The sequence below is a fragment of the Dipodomys merriami genome, unplaced genomic scaffold, assembly GCF_024711535.1.
Source record: "Dipodomys merriami isolate MVZ:Mamm:240054 unplaced genomic scaffold, mDipMer1.0.p SCAF_13, whole genome shotgun sequence".
In the NCBI taxonomy this organism is placed as follows: Eukaryota; Metazoa; Chordata; class Mammalia; order Rodentia; family Heteromyidae; genus Dipodomys; species Dipodomys merriami.
Genome location: NW_027202604.1, coordinates 9,902,602 through 9,922,494, shown reverse-complemented (window position 1 = coordinate 9,922,494; position 19,893 = coordinate 9,902,602). Strand labels below are relative to the sequence as shown.

The 19,893-nt window shown below is 37.6% G+C and overlaps 1 protein-coding gene across 1 annotated transcript in view; it reads right to left on the bottom strand.

Annotated features, from left to right (window-relative positions):
- Positions 1 to 19,893, bottom strand: part of Kcnh8 (potassium voltage-gated channel subfamily H member 8) — a 390,818-nt gene that overhangs the window by 24,009 nt on the left and 346,916 nt on the right. Inside the window, exons 12-14 of the mRNA XM_070018387.1 lie at positions 8,893 to 8,931; positions 3,297 to 3,652; positions 689 to 795 (exon numbers count right to left, since the gene is read on the bottom strand). Of these exons, the coding sequence (XP_069874488.1) occupies positions 689 to 795; positions 3,297 to 3,652; positions 8,893 to 8,931 (502 nt within the window). The remainder of the gene's footprint in view (positions 1 to 688; positions 796 to 3,296; positions 3,653 to 8,892; positions 8,932 to 19,893) is intronic.

Sequence of the window (19,893 nt, the reverse complement as noted above, 5' to 3'; positions counted from 1 at the left end):
AAAGAAAACAAAAATAGTTTGCTGGTAATTATTTGGGATCAAACCTGTTGACCTTTGTTCCTTATTCTATCTTTATCTAATCCAAATGTGTCTTCTTTGAATTTCATTTGTCATTTCTGGGCTTCATTATGGTGGCAGATTTCTTTGTATGGACAATGTACTCAAGATTGAAAGTGAGGCAGAGGCCTGAGCTTTAGTTGAAGAAACACTTATTAATTCACCTTTGTGCAAAGTTAGTGTCTCATATAGTTTATAATTTCCAAGTTTCTTACACTGTTCTCAAGTTGTTTATTATTGGATAAACTGCAAATACATAACTTATCAATGAATTATTGGTTAAATATAATTAGTGTTCTTACAGTATACAAGCAATATGGCATTTACTTTAGGTGATGTTTTTGTAAATTGGTTTGAATTGATAATAGGAAAACATGGGTATTATCTGATAAACAGCTACCCTTTGACTTTCCTGACCAATTTAGCTTGGTTCGTAAGTGGCAGAGCATCTAGCCAGAATGACAGAAAGCTGCTATAAATCCTACCTTAATAGCTTAGAAAATGACTCAGACTCAAGACAGTGGCACTAGTAGAATTTTAATATATGGAGATGGGAATACAGTTGTTATGTCAAGTGATACAAGTTAAAAAGACATATTATTCTTCAGGGAAGATTAAACAATGTACTTACCTCCAAGAGGAGGAGAAATTCTGGGTTCTGATCTAATTCGCTCTGAGGTAAAGTCAAAAGTTTGACTTTCTTCACTGCTGTTTCCATCTTCGATTCCATCAACAATTCTGTATAAGAGAAAGGAAACTACTGGTTGTGCATTGTGCATTTATATTCATGAACTCTAGTATTTCAAGAAGATTTTAAGAAGTTTGACGTTAACTTTTTACATTCTGGATATTTCAGTGCTATGCCAGCCACTTGTTTTGCATGACTACTAAGATCCTAGTATGCAGAGTCTGTTAATTGAGATGTTATGGACATATACCATATATTATGGATTTTGGAGAATAAATGACAAAATAAGTATAAATTATGTACATTTTTTTGTTGGTTGTGGGACTGGAACTCTGGGCTTAGGCGCTGTCTCTCAGCTCTTCAGTTCAAGGCAAATACTCTTTCGCTTGAGCTACAGTGCCACTTTCAGTTTTCTAGTGACTTATTGGAGATAAGAGTCTTACAGACTTTCCTGCCTGGGCTGGCTTTGAACTGTGATCCTCAGATCTCAGCCTCCTGAGTAGCTAGGATTACAGGTGTGAGCCACCAGTGCTCATCCCTATGTAATTATTTTTTATAGTCTTCACATTTAAAATATTTGAGACATACAGTGTCCAATAATATATGATATACAAAATATAAAACAAAATTCACCTTTTTCCTACTAGACAATTTAAAATTGCATATCTAAACTGAAGTTGGAGAATTCAGATTCTTACATATTATCAAATTCAAAACTCAGATTCAGATTCAAATCCAAGGTTAAAGTGCACATATATGTGCATACACAGAAGTTGTTTTACTTGAGCAGATATTAAATAAATGCTTTGAGTAAAACTTGGTAGCTTAATGACTCCAGAATAACAGAAAAATAAATCTGTGGCCAATTCACTCTAGATTTGGACAAATGTATAGAAGTACTAACTAATTCTATTTAATTTAGTATCAGAATTTTTCTCATCTTCCTTGATAAATCATATAAAATTCACTAACTAAAAATAGGAATCTATGATAGAAAAATTATATATAAACATAACAAAACCAGAAAATAAAAATCATCTATGCTAGCATATATCCTCAGAATCTTTTTCCATACATAAAAGAACACACATTCTTTTTGTAAGTATAAGATCATATTCTTCATAAGTCTTTTTTTTCCCCAAATACTAGAGCTGGCTGGACTCAGGGCTTGGACACTATCCCTTAGTTTTTATGCTCAAGGTTGGTTCTCTACCACTTGAGCCACAACTCCACTTCCAGTCTTTTGCTGGATAGTTGGAAATAAGTGTCTCATGAACTTCCCTGCTAGGAATGACTTTGAAGTGGGATCATTAGATCTCAGCATCCTAGGATTACAGCTAGGATTACAGGCATGAGCCACCAATGCCCAGCCATAAATCTTTCTTTTTGGCCACTGATTGATTCTTCTCTTATTTAAAATTTATTTTGTTATCCTTTTAATAAATAATTAAGATGAAGAGAAGCAGTTGTCAAATTACTATCTCCAAACGAATGCCTGCCAACTTAATGTCACATACTTTTTGCTAAATCTTCTTAGCTTACTTTTTTCCTAATTGGCTTAATGGGTAAATTGTGCCCATTAAGAGGTTAAATATGTAGTATATCAGAAAGGGCACCTGATTACAAGTAAAAGAGTGATTTGAATCTAATATTCAGTTCTTAACATCTAAGATTTTGGACAGAATATTTAAAATCTGATTTTTTGTTCTTACAAATTTATAGTAGAAATAACATACATTACTTTCTGGGATTTCAAAAAGAATAAATAAAGTAAGAAGAATGACATTACCTAGCAAAGTACATGAACATATAAAGCACTCAATATTAATTTTTGCTTCTCTTAATTATTCAGCTGGTATGAGACTTTGATAATTGCTATTGATTTTATGCATGATAGCCTGCCCTTTCACATTTTCCAAGTGAATAATTTTACATTCTCTGTAACTTTTGTTGCTACTAAATTGAATTTTAACTAAAAAGTAAAGCTGTGTGACCTACTCAAGAGATCAGCAATGAAATAGCTTCAGCTATCCACAATCATAATAATGGAAAATGAAAATCAACATTTTATTTTCTTAACAATTTGCAGTCTTTGCTCTATGAAGAGATCAAATGTAAAGACAATAACAATAATAGACTTTGTACCATGTCTTTTACTTTTCATAATGAATTTATAAATTATAGTCAGAATGTAGTAGTATATGAAACGTAGAAAGAAGTCAATAGCTTCTTTTTGCATTTGTATTTTACATTTACAGTGATTATACATTTAACATAAAAGATAGCTAAATGAATGTAAAGGGAGGTTTTAAGAGATGCTGAACATTTCATGGATCCTTTTGAGAATGTTGATAGAATTGTTTGTTATCATGCCACACATATGCATACCTGTGCATGTACTAAAAGTTCTACACACAATTCAGGAAGGAGGAAAAATCTAGTCTATGATCCTATGTGGTGGATAGGCTGAGAAATCTGCTAAGCACCCCCTAATCTCTACAAAAGGGAATCATATTCACCTGGGAAAGACTTATATGACATGCATTTGTACCTTGGACTGAGATCTGGAGGTCCAGTACTATTCAAAGTGGAAAGTTGCAATTTCAAGTTCTTTTCTTTCTTTTTACCATGGTTAGGGAGCTCGACTTCCTGCTTGGTTTGTGGGGAATTTGAACTGGAGACTCGGATAGGTGAATGAAATGGCACTGTCCCTGAGGCCAGTTGCTTTAAGCTTAATCCTAGGTAGCTTTTATTGCCTCCAATTTTCTTGCTGAGTGAAGAGGAGGATCTCCTTGTATAGATGGGAGAGAGGGAGGCTGTTTCCTCTTCCTCTCCCTCCTCCTCTTCTTCATCTTCCACGATGGATGGTAGTCTTTTGTTGATGCTGCCATTTCCCTTCGGCTCTGACTAAATCAAGGGATAACACAGATTAGCACAAACTGAACAGACTTCTTACGTGGTGGTGCATCATTCATGCTGCAGGCCCATTGGAATTACTTAAAATTACTTAAAAGATTTACTACTCCCTAAAAAACAGAAGTCTGTGTATAGTTTTTGAATGTTTTTTTTTCTCAGTTCTGATCTCCAAGTGAATCCTCTCTTCTTGCTTGGTTTTACCCCCTTCCCCAACTCTTCTTCTTTGGTCTTTTAGACTGTTGGTGGACAACACTATGAAAGGTGCTGCATTCATATAGGCTTCTGATTAGAGTTCACTCAGCTGCTCACTTGTAATAGTATATGGAATACTATCTTAAGAATGAACGTATTTTCAGTTTTAGTGAAACTCTTAAGCTTTGTCATTTAAAATGATAAGGTCTTTACTGCAACTTTCCATGAAGGTCAGCTGGCAAAACTGTATTATCCTCAACAGCAAAAATCTTGCTGCTGGGTGCTGGTGGCTCACACCTGTAATCTGAGCTACACAGAGGTTGAGATCTGAGGGTCATGGTTTGAAGCCAGTGCAGACTCTAAGGTCTAATTGTCCAATAAACCACTCAGAAAAAGCCAGAAGTGGGGTTCAAGTGGTACAGTGCTAGCCTTGAGCAAAAGAAGCTCAAGGACAGTGCCCCAGGCCCTGAAACATTCCTATTTTAGAACCCTTGGACAGGGAAAAAAAAGAAGCATCCTTAAGCTACTCTGCTTCCTATTCTGGATTCTCACAATTTATTAACAAGAATGAACTAGGTGACTCTCTTTGACAAGTTTTGGAAGAAGAAGGAAAAGTAATCTTGCCAACTCTCCTCTTCCCCAGGACTGCTGGACTCTTGACTGGAGTCATTGAATCCTGGAGGCTTAGAAGATGAGAGGAGATAGGAGAAGATAGCTGACATGAGGGTGAACCAGGACAGAAAAGCCAGAAAGAGGTAAAATAGTGGACCTGACGAGTCACTGGAAAAGTATGTTTTTTGCTTTGTTTCTGATGTGGCTTCTTTGGGGGCCTATCCAGAGTTCAATTCACCTCAAAAGGCCAATTTGCTTTTCTGTGCTTCCGTTTTATTTAAAGATAAAATCACTTAAACACTGATTATCAAAATTGCTAATAAAAATATGATTGAGAACTGAAAATCACTAAGATGATTATGTAAAGTCTCACAGGTTGACTTCAATGCACAGTTAATTCATTGGTTTATTTGGGCTTTGTCATGATTATAGCAGTTGTCATAACTGACACAACTAAAAACTTGGGGTGAATTCAAGCAATTGCCCATTCATTTTAGATGATAGCTGCTAAGTAGGGCTATTGATTTACCTATGAAAGCTGTTTGGTATAGCAGTCTTGATGGCTCAACATTTCTGACCAAAATGGTGTTCCTAAACTCTTCATCCCAGCTAGCTGTGATTATTTTAATTAATGGAGAAGCCAGAAGTTCTTTATTGGAAAAGTCATGGTGTTGCTTTTATTTATTTTGCAGAGCATTTACAACTCTCTGCTTTAACAAAAATTGGACCCACATGGATTGCAGGGGAACATTTGCAAACTAGCAGTGTATAATAGAAAATTTCGCTCACCCAGCTAAACACACAACAGGGCAAACTTATCAAAGAAATGAAAAACACTGAGTACATTCTCTAATTAGATTTCTGTTTACACTTCCATTGATGATTTATTCATTCTTTTGTTTCAAGAACTCTCTACTGACTTTAATAGAATTTCCTGATTAATAACTGTTCAGTGTTTGTGCTTCTATAATTTTGTTCAAATTCCATATTTGTTTTTTATGGCAAGGAGTCTTAGTGTCTTGGACTAGTTTCTTAGAAACTGACTCTTGTAATTAAGGCAGAAGACAGTGTTCATAACAACAATTAGTTATTCTACCTGTACCTGCCATCATTGCTGACAAGACTTAAATAATAGTTATTATATTATATGCTATCATATATTATAAAGGTTTTATTATATACAATTATATAATAATTGTTATTAGTAGTATCTCTGAGGTTTGAACTCAGGACCTTGTGATTAGTCAGCTTGCTTGTTTGCTTACCCCTCTATCATTAGAACTACACATTCAACCTGGCTTTTGGTTAGTTATTTTAGAGGTGAAGTCTCTTGGATTTTTCTGCTCAGACTAGCTTTGAGCCACGATCAGGTAGATCTCAACCTTCTAAGTGGCTAAGAGTGCAGTCATAAGCCACCAGCATCTGACTACATTTTTAAAAACATCCAGCCCCATACTAGCCTCTGTGCAGGAGGCCCAGTTTCTTTCTTCAGGCCACCTATATAGAATGATCTCTTTCCTTGTAAAGCAGGATTCACCTGTGCTACACTTTCAAGAAGTTCAGTTACAGAGCTCTCCCTTCTCATCTGACCCATCCCTGGATGGTCTTCCTAGCTGATGCCTTCAGGACTGCAATGGAGTTTATACAGTCAGAGCTAAAGGAACCTTACATTTGATTTATAATGTTTTGCTGGAAAAACCACTGCAAACTGACACATGACTAGTCAAATCTGCTTCACCAGAGAGGATGCAGGACCAGGTCTTAGGGTCAGCCTGGGATTCTGGTCCCACAGTCCTACAGCTCCTGTCCTTTACTAGCTGAAACTTTCATAGGTGTACAATTATTTAAAAAAAATCTTCTCTTGTTAGCTATGTTCTTTGCCATGCAGAAACTTTTAAGGAGAGGAACACAAAGATGCAATACCTACCTGATCATATAAAGTAATATGGAAACCAAAATGAGGAAATGGAAACAAAGTTTATTTCTTTGCTGCTGTTTTTCTTTTTCTTTTGTTTGTTCATTGATCTGTCTTTTGGATGTCAAGGATGGCACGAAAGTGGAGGGGCCAAGGGTGAACCAATGCAGCAGTTGCAATTCCCTAGACACTATGTTGAAAATCAACTATACAACTTGTAAGTGAGGATGAGAGGGAAAAACTGAGAGAGAGTGAGCGGAGGGATGACATTGTCTGAAAAAACATGTACTCTGGGGCTGGGAAGGTGGCTCAGTGGTAGAGTGCTTGCCTTGCAAGCCTGAGGCCCTGGGTTCGATTCTCCAGCACCACATAAGCAAAAAGAAAAAAAGCCGGAGTGGCTCTGTGGCTCAAGTGGTAGAGTGCTAGCCTTGAACTGAAGAGCTGAGGGACAGCGCCCAGGCCCAGAGTTCAGGCCCCATGACCGGACCCCCCCACCAAAATGTACTCTTTACCTGACATATTTAATTATAATCTCTATGTATATCACCTTTATTATAACAATAAAAAATTAAAAAGATCTTAATTTCCTCATCTGTAAATTAGGAATTGTGTGAGCGTGATATGGGGTGTTAGATAATGGAAATGAAGTACTTAGACATGTGCAAAGAAACAGCAGAATAAGTGCTTGCATTTGCAAAGATTATCAGGAAAAAGATTCTGAAAACACACATTTATGTCAGAATAAGTTGATTACTTTCTCTTTTTTAAACACAATCGTTCCTTCTTCTGCAATTAACAAAACATTAGCAATGCACTCAATCAAAAATCACCTTTCCAGTTTCCTTTGCCAGTTGGTTTGGCCATGCGGCTAAGTTCTAGGATGACAGCATGTAAGTGGATATGATTTGAAGACCCTTAGAGAGGCTACTAGAAACAAGGGAGCATCTAACTTACTCTTTCTCATTTCTTGGGTATCCACACTGGAATATGGATGAAATGAATGGAGTTTTGTTCAACAACTACTTTGGAGAATGAAGAGGTCTCAAAGAAAGGTATATTGAGGATAATGAAGCAGAAAGAAGAAATTCAGGTACTTTAGTGATATACTAGGAGTATTTCCTTGCCTAGACTTTTCAACAAGAGAGAAATAAGCATTTTTTTAAACTATTGTAATTCTGGTGGTTTTTAGGAATGTAAAGGAACTTCAGTCTCAATTCTAGAGGAGATTATTTTTAAGTCAAGGATGTTATATCATTAGGAGAGATCTTCACCTTCACAGGTCTATGAAAGGGTGAGAAATTGAAATTGGGGAAAACAGGTACCATAAAAATCCTATTTTCTCTTCATGAATGAGAGAATAAAGAAAGGTATGAGGGAGAGTAGGGGCTGCTTTGAGAAGAGCTATCTGCCCAGAGAGGTGAAATGTAAGGAACCCTTTTCCTTTTGATGAGGAGGAATTTATAGAGATGAGAGAGAAAAGGCAGCTAGTTCTGGAGAGAAGCCTGGTTGAAAGAAGTGGCTTGTGTTAGGACCTTCTAAGAAGTTCCTTGGTGTGAACCTAAAATGTTTGCCTTACTTGCACTATTGTCAATAAATTATCAATGTGCAATGGGATCTATTTTGCGTGTTTGTGTGTGTGTGTGTGTGTGTGTGTGTGTGTGTGTGTGTGTGTGTGTGAACATGCGTGTGCTTGTGCAGCTAAGGTGTTGAGTTCTAGGGCACAAAGCAATAAAAAGAGCTCTTCCTAGGCTTATAGGATTCTCATTAATGAAAGTCAAGTTAGCAAAAATGATGAATCAAAAGTTTTCTTTAGAAAACTGGGAGAGAGGAAAGGAAGAGTGACAGTGTACTCTTTTTATGATGTATATAACCATGACCTCTCTGTACATCACCTTTACAATAACAGTAAGTAAAAATTTAAAAAGTTTCCTATAGAAGTAGAGGGTCCTTGGGCTGGGAGGTTGGCTCAGTGGTAGAGCACTTGCCTTGCATGCCTGAGGTCCTGGGTTTGATTCCTCAGCACCACATAAGCAAAAAAAAAAAAAAAAAAAGCCAGAAGTGGCTCTGTGGCTCAAGTGGTAGAGCGCTAGCCTTGAGCTGAAGAGCTGAGGGACAACGCCCAGACCCAGAGTTCAGGCCCCATGACTGGACCCCCCCGATCCCCCCCAAAAAGAAGTAGAGGGTTCTTAAAAGTGGGCATTGTCTTAAGCATTTAAATAAAACTACATCTAAAATATCTCAGATCCATATATATATAATCTATCTATCTAAACATTGTTGATATATGACAGTGAATAAAGAATGAAAGGCTTCTTAAGATCAGCACTTCAGAACTTCAATACTTTCTTGCAGGTTTTGGTATCCTTCAGCTCAAGAAAATCAGTGCATCTCATATGGAGAAGAAAATTGGAGAAAGTAAAAAATAAATGTGTAAAGTTTCAAGGGGAAGACAGATACTTTGGAAATCCTCCAGATTTCTGATAACTATTTCACTGTCTAGAAAAAGCCATACCTGTGAGACTGTTGATTTGTTCGATAATCTTGATATCACCTGAAACAACAAACAAAAGTTTTAGCAATCATTGAAGCCTCTTTGGTCCAAGTGAAATGAAGGGAGCAATGGAAAGAGAAAAATCATCATGAAGCATTTGTTGGTGAAGGTGACATAGGCTAAAAAAGAGAAAGAGAATAAAAAAACCTCTGAAAGACATTGAAAACATCTCCCTGACCCTGCCTTCTAGAACAATGATTAACCAGTATGTGTAATAAAAAGAAAAGGTTGAATGTTTACCACAGAAGGTCATATTACAGCATTATCATATTTTCCATCTTGATGCTTCTTTTTCTCTCTTTTAGTTTTATTCTTCTATACACTTATCACTAAATTCTCTCATCCTCCCTAATCTTTCCCTTTGGCTCTGTGAAATCAACATTCATGGAATCTTATTTAATGTTGTTACTTTTTATTTACCTAACTCTACCTCTTGCTTGAATGCTGTGTAGGTATCTCGTTCTTCTTTTGTTTTATTCACTATGATGTTTCTTGTGGACTATGATAAGTATACTTGAGATCCTAATTCCCTCTTTAATTGGATCCAAGACCCCAGTTGATTGCAAAAAATAAAAATGTTGTCAGTCAAATAGAGATATATGTTCAACTCTAAGATAGGTTTTAATTTCAGAGTTACTAAAATGTGTGTGGTGGGGAGATGGGTCTTAAGATCCTTTAAACTTGGATTGCAGGGCACATATTACATAACACCAAATTATAGGAGTATAGAAGAATATATTTAAAACATGTACTTCCCATGATATGCAAAGCAGCTCTAGAAATTGTGACATATCCAGAAACATACCTCTGGGATTATCAACATTGCTTTGTTTCTTTTTGCCTAATTATACTTCTTTCAATTTAATGCGGTAATAGATGCTATAAATTAACATAATTTTATTCACATGTAAAAAATGTACTTGCAAATGATCTGCCTAGTGAGCCAGACATACTTGGCAATTCTGTCACCCTCTCGTCATTTTTTTCTCCCCAAGATGATCAGGGAATCTATCTGATATTATTTATATGAATGCCAGCATCATTATTGCTGTGCAAATATATGTTTCATGAATGTTTAATCTTATCAGCACAGTCAACCCATTCCACATCTGCTTAGTTGCCTGAACATGCATTAAGCAGAAGCCTTGTAGACATAAGTTTTGTAATAAGTCCCTAAACAGTGACAAATGAGACAGCTGAATAATTAAAAACGTGAAAAAAGAACAAGCAAAGTGATGGTGCTCTTGCTACCTTGGTAGACACAAAAATATGTTTTCAAAAGAGTTTTGGTTGCTGCTTGGAGCTTAGTTGTAGAGAAGGAACAATGGGTTTCAGACAACCTGACAACTCGGGGTCGGGGGTGGGGGTATAGAGAGAGGGTGCACTGACAGTTATCGGATTTGGATCTGCTCCCTGCTCTCTGCCTTACTACTGGTCTGTCAAGTTGCTGAGTCTCCATTGTTTTAGTATAGCAGTATTCCGCAATCGTCCACATGCATGTGAATCACTGAGGGATCTCCTTAAACCCCAGGTTATGATGTAGGAAGTCTGGGATGGGACTTGAGGTTGTCTATTTCCAGTGAGCTCCCAGGTAATATTGGTACTGCTGACAAGCTCTCACAAGGAATACATAGTTATTATCACCCTATTTCCCATTAATTAGTTAGGCATTTATTGTGTGATAAGTAAATGATATCAAGTACAATGCCTGGTAAATGCTTTTCAGTAATTCTCATTGTGGTGAGAAAGGTTTAGTAAGCTCTTTTTCTTTTTCTTTTTGGAGGAAATAAAAGCCTAGACAGAGTTAAGTGACTTGCTGAAGATTGCAAGGGAGTAACTGACTAGGAGTAGGAAAATAGTTGGCTGTTATCAGGGTTAAAGGTAACTGCAGATTTAAAAATGACTGGTAAGATGGTCAAAGCAAATTAAATCTATGTCATACATACATCCATGCACATATGCACATACAAGAACATACACAGACCACAGTAAAAAATATATATAGTATCCACATGTATTTATATGATTGGTAATTTTCCAGCTCTGAGTTCTCTGAATACTTTCATTTATATATAATATGAATCACTCATGTTTAAAATCTGTATCTTTATTCTAATAGATAATCTTTAAGGCCAATCAAAATTCAACAAAATGTAAGGAATATTTGTTTAATAGAATCCTAGTATTTTAAAATTAGCTGTGACCCAAGAATATGTACAGTGTTCTACACCTCGCTGATGAGAAAATGTTTTAAGGAGCTTTCTTAAAAAAATAAAACCATATTCCAACTTGCTAACTCTAGTGAGTGAGTCAGGTCTTATTATCTGGTAGAGTATGGGGTCTAGTGATCCAGAGGGTTTTTTTAATTTAAAAAATTTTGCCAGTCCTGGGGCTTGAACTCTGGGACTGAGTGCTATCTTTTCCTTTAACTTCTTTTGCACAAGGCTAGTGCTCTCCACTTGAGCCACAGCTGCACTTCTGGCTTTTTTTGGGTAGAAAATTGGAGATAAATGTCTCATGGCTTTTTTTGCCTGGGCTGGCTTCAAATTGTGATCCTCAGATCTCACCTCCTGAGTAGCTAGGATTGCAGGTGTGAGCCACCAGCACCTGAAGATCCAGAGCCTTAAAAAAAAACTTTCCTACACCAGTTGGTCCAGAGTTTTTAAAGGTCTCCAGGTCCAGGATTGAAGTCAAAGTTTATCCAATTCCCTAACTTCAGAGAGAAGGAAGCAGTAGCTGAAGGAGATGAGTCACCCTTCCCACATCATCCATCAAGTTTAAATAGTAGAAGTTCCAGCAGAAGCTTTGTGTCCTGACTCCTCCTAGGATTCTTCACACTGAACTAAAGGTTTGTTGGACACTGCTATTAAGATGGAAAGACTAAATGCCTTGTCCACTACGAAACTGAAGCCTGGAATAAGGTTTGATGATTTCCAATCAAATAGACCCCAAATATTACAAATTAGGTTACTTGAGCACTGCTTTAAATGTTTCCGGGGTTATACACCTTCTGGAAACCTGAAAATGCATAGGATTTCTCTTCTCAGAGAAACACTTAGGTACAATCTTTGGATGAAAAATGCTGATTGAATCCTCTTGTTGGAAAGTTTTGGGAAGACATTCTTAGCCAATTTGAGTGCCTCTTACAGGAAATTTTTTTAAAAAATTAATTTTATTTGATTGCAAGGTGATGTACACAGGGGTTAGAGTTACATAAGTAAGGTACTGAGTATATTTCTTGTTGAACATTGTTACTCCCTCCCTTGTTTTCTCCCACTTTCCCTCCCCCAGGAGGTTTTGAAAAATTTCTTTTAGACACAGGAAGACCATCTAGATATCACTAATGGAGGTTATTTTTATTAGTCGTAGTATTTTTAATTTTTAACAAACTAGATCTAGATCTATAGAGGTTAAAAAACAGAAAGAAGATTAGGCATTAGGAATGGAAGTTGTTGCAGTAGCTTAAGAAGGATAAATGTGCCCATAGACTCCACTCCCAAATTACTCAAGCTGATTCAAAACTTTGGCAAAGTAGCAGGGGATAAAATTAACCCTCAAAAATCAATGGCTTTTCTGTATGCCAACAATGAGAAAAGTATGGCTGAAATTAGGACAGCAACTCCATTCGTAATAGCCCCACAAAAAATAAAATACCTACGAATTAACTTAACCAAAGAAGTGAAGGACCTCTAAGATGAAAACTTTAAAAACGTGAAAAAGGAAATCAAAACAGAACTTAGAAAGTGGCAAAAACTCCCATGCTCCTGTATTGGAAAGATCAACATTGTGAAAATGGCAATACTTCCCAAGGCTATCTACAAATTCAATGCAATACCTATCAAAATTCCAACCTCATTCTTCAAGGAAATAGAAGAGGCAATCCAAAAATGCATATGGAAGAATAAAAGACCCCGAATAGCAAAAACGCTCCTCAATGGAAAGAACAGTGCTAGAGGAATATCAATACCAAATTTCAAACTCTACTATAAAGCCATAGTAATCAAAACAGCTTGGTATTGGCACAAGAACAGACCTCAGGACCAATGGAATAGAATTGAAAACCCAGAAATAAACCTACAGACCTATAGCCATCTAATCTTCGATAAGGGAGCTAAAAAAATAGAATGGAAGAAAGACAACCTCTTCAGTAAATGGTGCTGGCAAAATTGGTTAACTACATGTAGAAAACTAAAGCTAGATCCTTATATATCACCCTGTACCAGAATCAACTCCAAATGGATCAAAGACCTCAAAGTCAAAGCAGACACTCTGAAAACATTACAGGATGGAATAGGAGAAACCCTAGGTCTCCTTGGCACAGGCCAAAATTTTCTTAATAGAGACCCAGAAACACAACAAATCAAAGAAAGGTTGGACAAATGGGACTGCATGAAGTTGCAGAGCTTCTGCGTGGCAAAGGACATAGCTAGCAAGATCAATAGAAAGCCCACGGATTGGGAGAAGATCTTCACTAGCCATACAACCGACAAGGGTCTCATATCTAAAATATACTTGGAACTCAAAAAATTAAATCCCCCAACAACAAATCCTCAAAGAAACAACTGCCCAATAAATAAGTGGGCTAAAGACTTAAAGAGAAACTTCTCTGAAGAGGAAAGATGGATGGCCAATAGACACATAAAGAAATGCTCAACCTCCCTAGCCATAAAAGAAATACAAATCAAAACAACATTGAGATACCACCTCACCCCAGTTAGAATGGCTAAAATCAAGAACTCTAAAAACAAAAGATGCTGGAGGGGATGTGGACAGAAGGGAACCTTACTGCATTGTTGGTGGGAATGTAAACTTGTTCAACCACTTTGGAAGGTAGTATGGAGGTTCCTCAAAAGACTCCACATGGAGCTCCCCTATGACCCAGCAATCCCACTTTTGGGCATTTACCCAAATGTTTACAAAGAAGACCACACTAAAGCTACCAGCACAACTATGTTTATTGCAGCATTATTTACCATAGCTAAGATATGGAACCAACCCAGATGTCCCATCAGTAGATGAATGGATCAAGAAAATGTGGTATATATACACAATAGAATTCTATGCCTCCATCAGAAAGAATGTCATTGCCCCATTTGTTAGGAAATGGAAAGACTTGGAAAAAATTATATTAAGTGAAGTAAGCCAGGCCCAAAGAAACATAGGTCCCATGGTTTCCCTTATTTGCAATATCTAGTATATGTCTGAGTCAAGCAGAAAAGGTCAGATAAGGTGATGTTAGGGAAATGAACCCTAAGATATGTTTTTTTTCTTTCATGCGATTGTTTCTAACACATTTATAAGATTATTCCTTTGTTGTTTTGTATGTCCCTCCCCCACAGTATAACCCGTGCTTTCACTGTATTTGATGTTGTTAGAATTTGTGGAGGGGAGGGAAAAAACAAATCGTTTGAATAGGGATACAGGCGGACCCATTGCAACAATGAGATGTACAAGTTGTTATGTCGAAAACGAACTTTACAACTTTGGTGCGGGCTGCAGGGGGGGGGGTGTATGTGTGTGGGGGAGTGGGAGGATTGGGTGGGGGGGGTGGGGGAGGATGGCAATGGATGGGAAGGGGAAACAAAGGAGGCTACAATGCTTGATAAGAAATGTACTCATTATCTTGCCCATATAATTGTAACCCCTCTGTACAGTATTTTCAAAAAAAAAAAAAAAAAAAGAAGTCTTGAAAGCCAAAAAAAAAAAAAAAAAAAGAACGATAAAGGTGGATAAATTTGGCCAGCCCACTTGGACCTGTGACTTGAGCCCTTCAATCTGTCAGGACAGAAGAAGCCAGGAGTACATCATGCAAACACACCTTTGTTCAAGATTGTCCGACAGAACTGAGACCCTTGTTTATAGACCCTTGTTTATCCTATAGAACCACATTTTCAGCTGCAGAAAGTTGGAAAGTTTGTACATAATGTTTTTAAATTTTTCCTTTCCCACCTTCAATCCTAACCACCTAAATTGCTGTTACCCTGTGAATCCAGTGGGAACTAACTGCCAGGGAGGTTTCTTAAATCTACACGGAGAATCAGACAGAGGAGCAAACATTTTCTAATTACTCATGCTATGTGCAACAAAAATCCAAAACAAATTTCTAAGGTTTTTCTTTCACACTGTTCAGAGAAATCATCAATATCGTATTTCTGACTTTTATTTCCAAATAGAAATTGAACATGCTAGGCACATGAATAGTAATTTAAGTGGGAAAAGTATGATTATGCTGTCTAATGTTGTCCTTATTTTATTGAATTTTATTTCTCAAAGAACATTCATAGGGTCATATCTGATTTTCTTTCTTTCTTTTTTTTGGGGGGGGGGGTTTGGTCGTGGGACCTGAACTCTGGGCCTGGGCGCTGTCCCTCAGCTCTTCAGCTCAAGGCTAGCACTCTACCACTTGAGCCACAGCACCACTTCTGGCTTTTTCCTTTATGTGGTGCTGAGGAATCGAACCCAGGGCCTCAAGCATGCAAGGCAAGCGCTCTACCACTGAGCCACCTTCCCAGCCCCTCACATCACATCTGATTTTCTATTTAGCTCATGCTTTCCTAAAATTCTTAAATTCCCCCAATAGCAAGTTTTCTTGCTCTTGGCATTTTTATCAACCAGTTCTTTTTAGTTGGGAAGGGAATTCTTTGTGTTCTATTAATTTATTCCTTTATGTAATACCTCTGGATTTTGGCAGTAGGTGGTATGGCAGCAAAGTTTGGACCTTGATCTTTCATGGGATGTCAATTCTCCATCTTTAGAGTTTAAGCATTTTTTAAATTAGTGGTGAGGTATTATTAGTAACCTTTCTTAACTTACAAGTTCCTTTATTGACTCTGAGCCAACAAAAATTGGAAAACAGCAAAGCAAGAAAAAAAGCAAATCTTATTGGAATCTATAGCATGGACCTATAAATTCTAAACTACAACTTGGCTAATGGCCAATGAAGGCAGAATGCTATTTTAATTTTTTCCATCCATAAGTCAGAATTATAAATTGTTTTCTGTATTTTCAATTCTAGAATTCCATACAATATTCTGGCAGGAATGTTATCTACAGATGAATGATCAATTGAGAAATGTTATGTGCATTACAAGGCACTTCTTTCTGATGGATTCAGGAAATATACTTCATTCATAATGACACATTGATTAGTCACACAGCAGATTGAAGGAGCATGGGTTCTTATTAAGAAACAAAGGACTTGTTCCACATTTTATCTTGTTCATTGGATATGTGTAATCAGTGTTGGAGGCTATTTGGAATAAAATGAATATGAAGTATATTCACAAGTTGTCTTATAACTCACATAGTTAAACTGTCCACTAATACTGTAAATAACTCTTACACAATGGAGTCAAGTAGCAAATAGAGAGATCTTGTTTCCATCTCTGCTCTACTTTTTCCTCCTAGAGACTGAAGCAGAGGTGTCAGTAAGTAGGAAATGACACCGATGGTAGGTTGAGGATGGTAAGAGGAAATGAAACTTTCAGGAGAAAAGATAGGCTTTGAATAAAGGAGCATTAATTCTCAAGGAAAATGCTCTGTTATTTCACAACATCAAATCTGAAGAAGACCTTTTAAACCTCATGTGAGTAACTCAGTTTTTATTACAATTCCTTAGCTTGTTGCATAAGTTAGGAACAAAAGAACTGATGTTTTCAAAATTTCCAAATTTTATTCTGAGCTTCAAGGTCAAGACAAAGTCCTAAGACTTCCAGTGAGCTTCCAGATCCAGGCAACAGGTATACTAATACCATCCAGCCTCCATCATTCTCTTTCCCTCTCCTTATTCCTTTTCCCCCCGCTGAATATTGGACGAAAAAGAAAAGATAGAGAGAGAACAATATTTTAGGTTAATCTGGTTAATTTATAACATACACTGGTGAAATACTGTGGTGAAACTCCTCTGTATGATTACCATATGGAAAACTTGGGGAATAAAAGAATCACAGGAAAGTAAAATAAAATTATGGCTGGGCAAGAGTAGTAAAGGGAATGGAGAGGGCCAATATAGTTAGAATACATTATATGCGTGTATGAAAATAAGACTACAGGAGCTGGGAAGGTGGCTCAGTGGTAGAGCGCTTGCCTTGCATGCATGAGGCCCTGGGTTCGATTCCTCAGCACCACATAAGAAAAAAGAAAAAAGCTGGAGGTGGCGCTGTGGCTCAAGTGGTAGAGTGCTAGCCTTGAGCTGAAGAGCTGAGGGACAGCGCCCAGGCCCAGAGTTCAGCCCCCACGACCGGACCCCCCCAAAAAAAAGAAAAAAGAAAAGAAAAGAAGACTACAAAACCTGTTGAAATTGTTTTAAGAAAGGAGGAAGGATGGCAAGGGAGAAATAGCAAGGAAGGATTTTGATCAGGGTATATTGTGTGGATGAATGGAAATATCACCATGAAACCATTTACATACAATTAATATATGCTCATCAGAAAGGGTAAAATCTAGTAAGATTTTTTTTTTTTTGTCAGTCATGGGGCCTGAACTCTCGGCCTGGGCGCTGTCCCTCAACTCTTCAGCTCAAGGCTAGCGCTCTACCACTTGAGCCATAGCACCACTTGCGGCTTTTTCTGCTTATGTGGTGCTGAGGAATGGAACCCAGGGCCTCATGCATGCAAGGCAAGAGCTCTACCACTGAGCCACCTTCCTAGCCCCCTACTAAGATTTTCTAAATCTTGCTAAGTACTATCACTTTTACTGTGGAATCTGGAGTTAAGTAATAGAGTCTTGACTAGGGTTTATTGAAGGCTACAACTGGAGGGTCACATGCTGATGAGCCCTTAGGGTAGGGACTATCACAGAAACTCTCATTGCTCTATGCTACAGTGAAACATTTGTGTCCCGGAAGTGGGACCCCTTCAGCAGGTAAGACACCATGCCAGATGAGAGCTGGGACTTCCTGGTCCTCTCAATTATTAGCTGTGTAGCCTTAGGAAGCCTATTCATTAGGACAGAGCAGATAATACTGAGGTGACAATAATGCTTTCAATTTCAATGACTTCTTGCAGAAGAGCTTTCTCAGTCATTTGTAATTTCATGTCTGTGGAGCACTTCTCTTCCAAGAGGTATCTGGGGCCTAGAATTTTCCTCTACTGTATAATTCTGTACTATGAGACCTCAGGATCTCCTGGGATCATGCAGCAGCTAGAAGCTCCTGGGACATGAAAATGGCAGCCTAGTGTGACACATCACTTGAATTTACACTACGGTTGCCAGGGTTGCAAATCAACTCAAAGGTGATTATCTCTGAACTTAAGTGTATAAAACAGAAGGATTTTGGATGAAAAGAAACCTCACAAACATTCCTTGGTACTTATTTAGATACTTGAAAAATGAAGGATGATTTTTTTTGAGAGAAAAGGGTATTTACTACTATTAATATACTAGTATAGGTAGAAAATTAACTGAAAATCTCCCATACAAGGACTTCAAAGACTCTGAAGCTTAAAGACAGTGTTTCTGAAGCCAATGATTTGGGAGTTCAGCAGGGTAATCTGAGCTGAAAGAATTTACGTGGTTTAATCATTGTGTGAAGGTGAATCCCAGGCCCTTCTGTAAAGTCAGCTGCTGTGTAGTTGTAACTAAGTACAACAGCTGAGTTTTCAGGGTAACTCCTGGGTATGTTGGTTCCAAACCAGGTCCATTAAGAAAGATGCTCAGTGTGATGTCAGAGACTTGTCCTTGCTAAGTTCTGATGGTACTTTTTAAAAGTAAAGTGAAATGCCTAATTTACTGCCTAGGAATTCCATTGTTAATTATATTCTGTTAAAAAAAAAAGGAAACCACACCCCATATGCTAAAGATTGTGTCTGAGCCAGCAAAGTAAAACAAGCTATTTTCTTTATTTGAACTACAGTGCCTGGGGTAAGCTCACTGAGCCAGAGCAAATAAGAAGAGGGGCTAAGAAAGACATGATAGGGAGTTTACAGGCATCCACTACATGGCCAAATGAATACAGTTTTGCCTTAAGGAAATCTTTGAAATTGAAGCATAAGAACTATTGGTTCATCACAGCATTAACATACTCAATTGTTTCCACATGAGAAAGGGATCTTCATGACTAGTCAATATGAGACAAGGCTTCCAATATTTTGTTCTTTTTTTGCCAGTCCTGGGGCTTGAACTCAGGGCTTGGGCCCTGTCTCTGAGCATCTTTTTGCTCAAGGCTAGCACTCTACCACTCTATCACAGCACCACTTCTGGCTCTTTCTGTTTATGTGGTACTGAGGAATCAAAACCAGGGCTTCATGCATGCTAGGAAAGCACTCTACCACTAAGCCACATTCCCAGCCCAGCCAATATTTTGTGCTATTCAAAGTTAATACATCAAGCCTAATACCAGTGGTCCATGCACTCAGGAGGCTAACCTCTGAGCATCTTAGTTCTAAGTCACCTTGGGCAGGAAAGTCTGTGATAATGGTATCTCTAATTAACCAGCAAAAAGTTGGAAGTGGAACTGTGGCTCAAGTGGTAAAGCACCAGCCTTCACTGACAAAGCTAAGGGATAGTGTCCAAGCTCTGAGTTCAAGCCTGAGTGTGCATACACATGTGCACACACACACACACACACACACACACACACACACATGTCAATACATCAAGCATCATGAAGAAGATACTATATTAATTATATGTTGACTAAAAACAAGTCTTTATTATGAGAATTCACAGTTGGATTTTAAGAACACTAATTCAGGAAGGAACATATCTGGTTTAATTTTTTTGCTCACCCAATGGAGTTTCCCAGAAAGGAAATTCCAGAAGTAAAAATTATATCATAAATAAAATATACTTGATAGTATTCTCTGAATAATATTTCCACCTAGAGTATTTTTCCTATGGGAAGAAAAATCATTCTCCTTTTATTTACACAGTGATAGTGGTATATATTTTTGATTTCTTTTCTCATGCAAATGTGTATGTGTCTGAGCCTTCATCATAGGATAGACATTTCCTTAACCTATT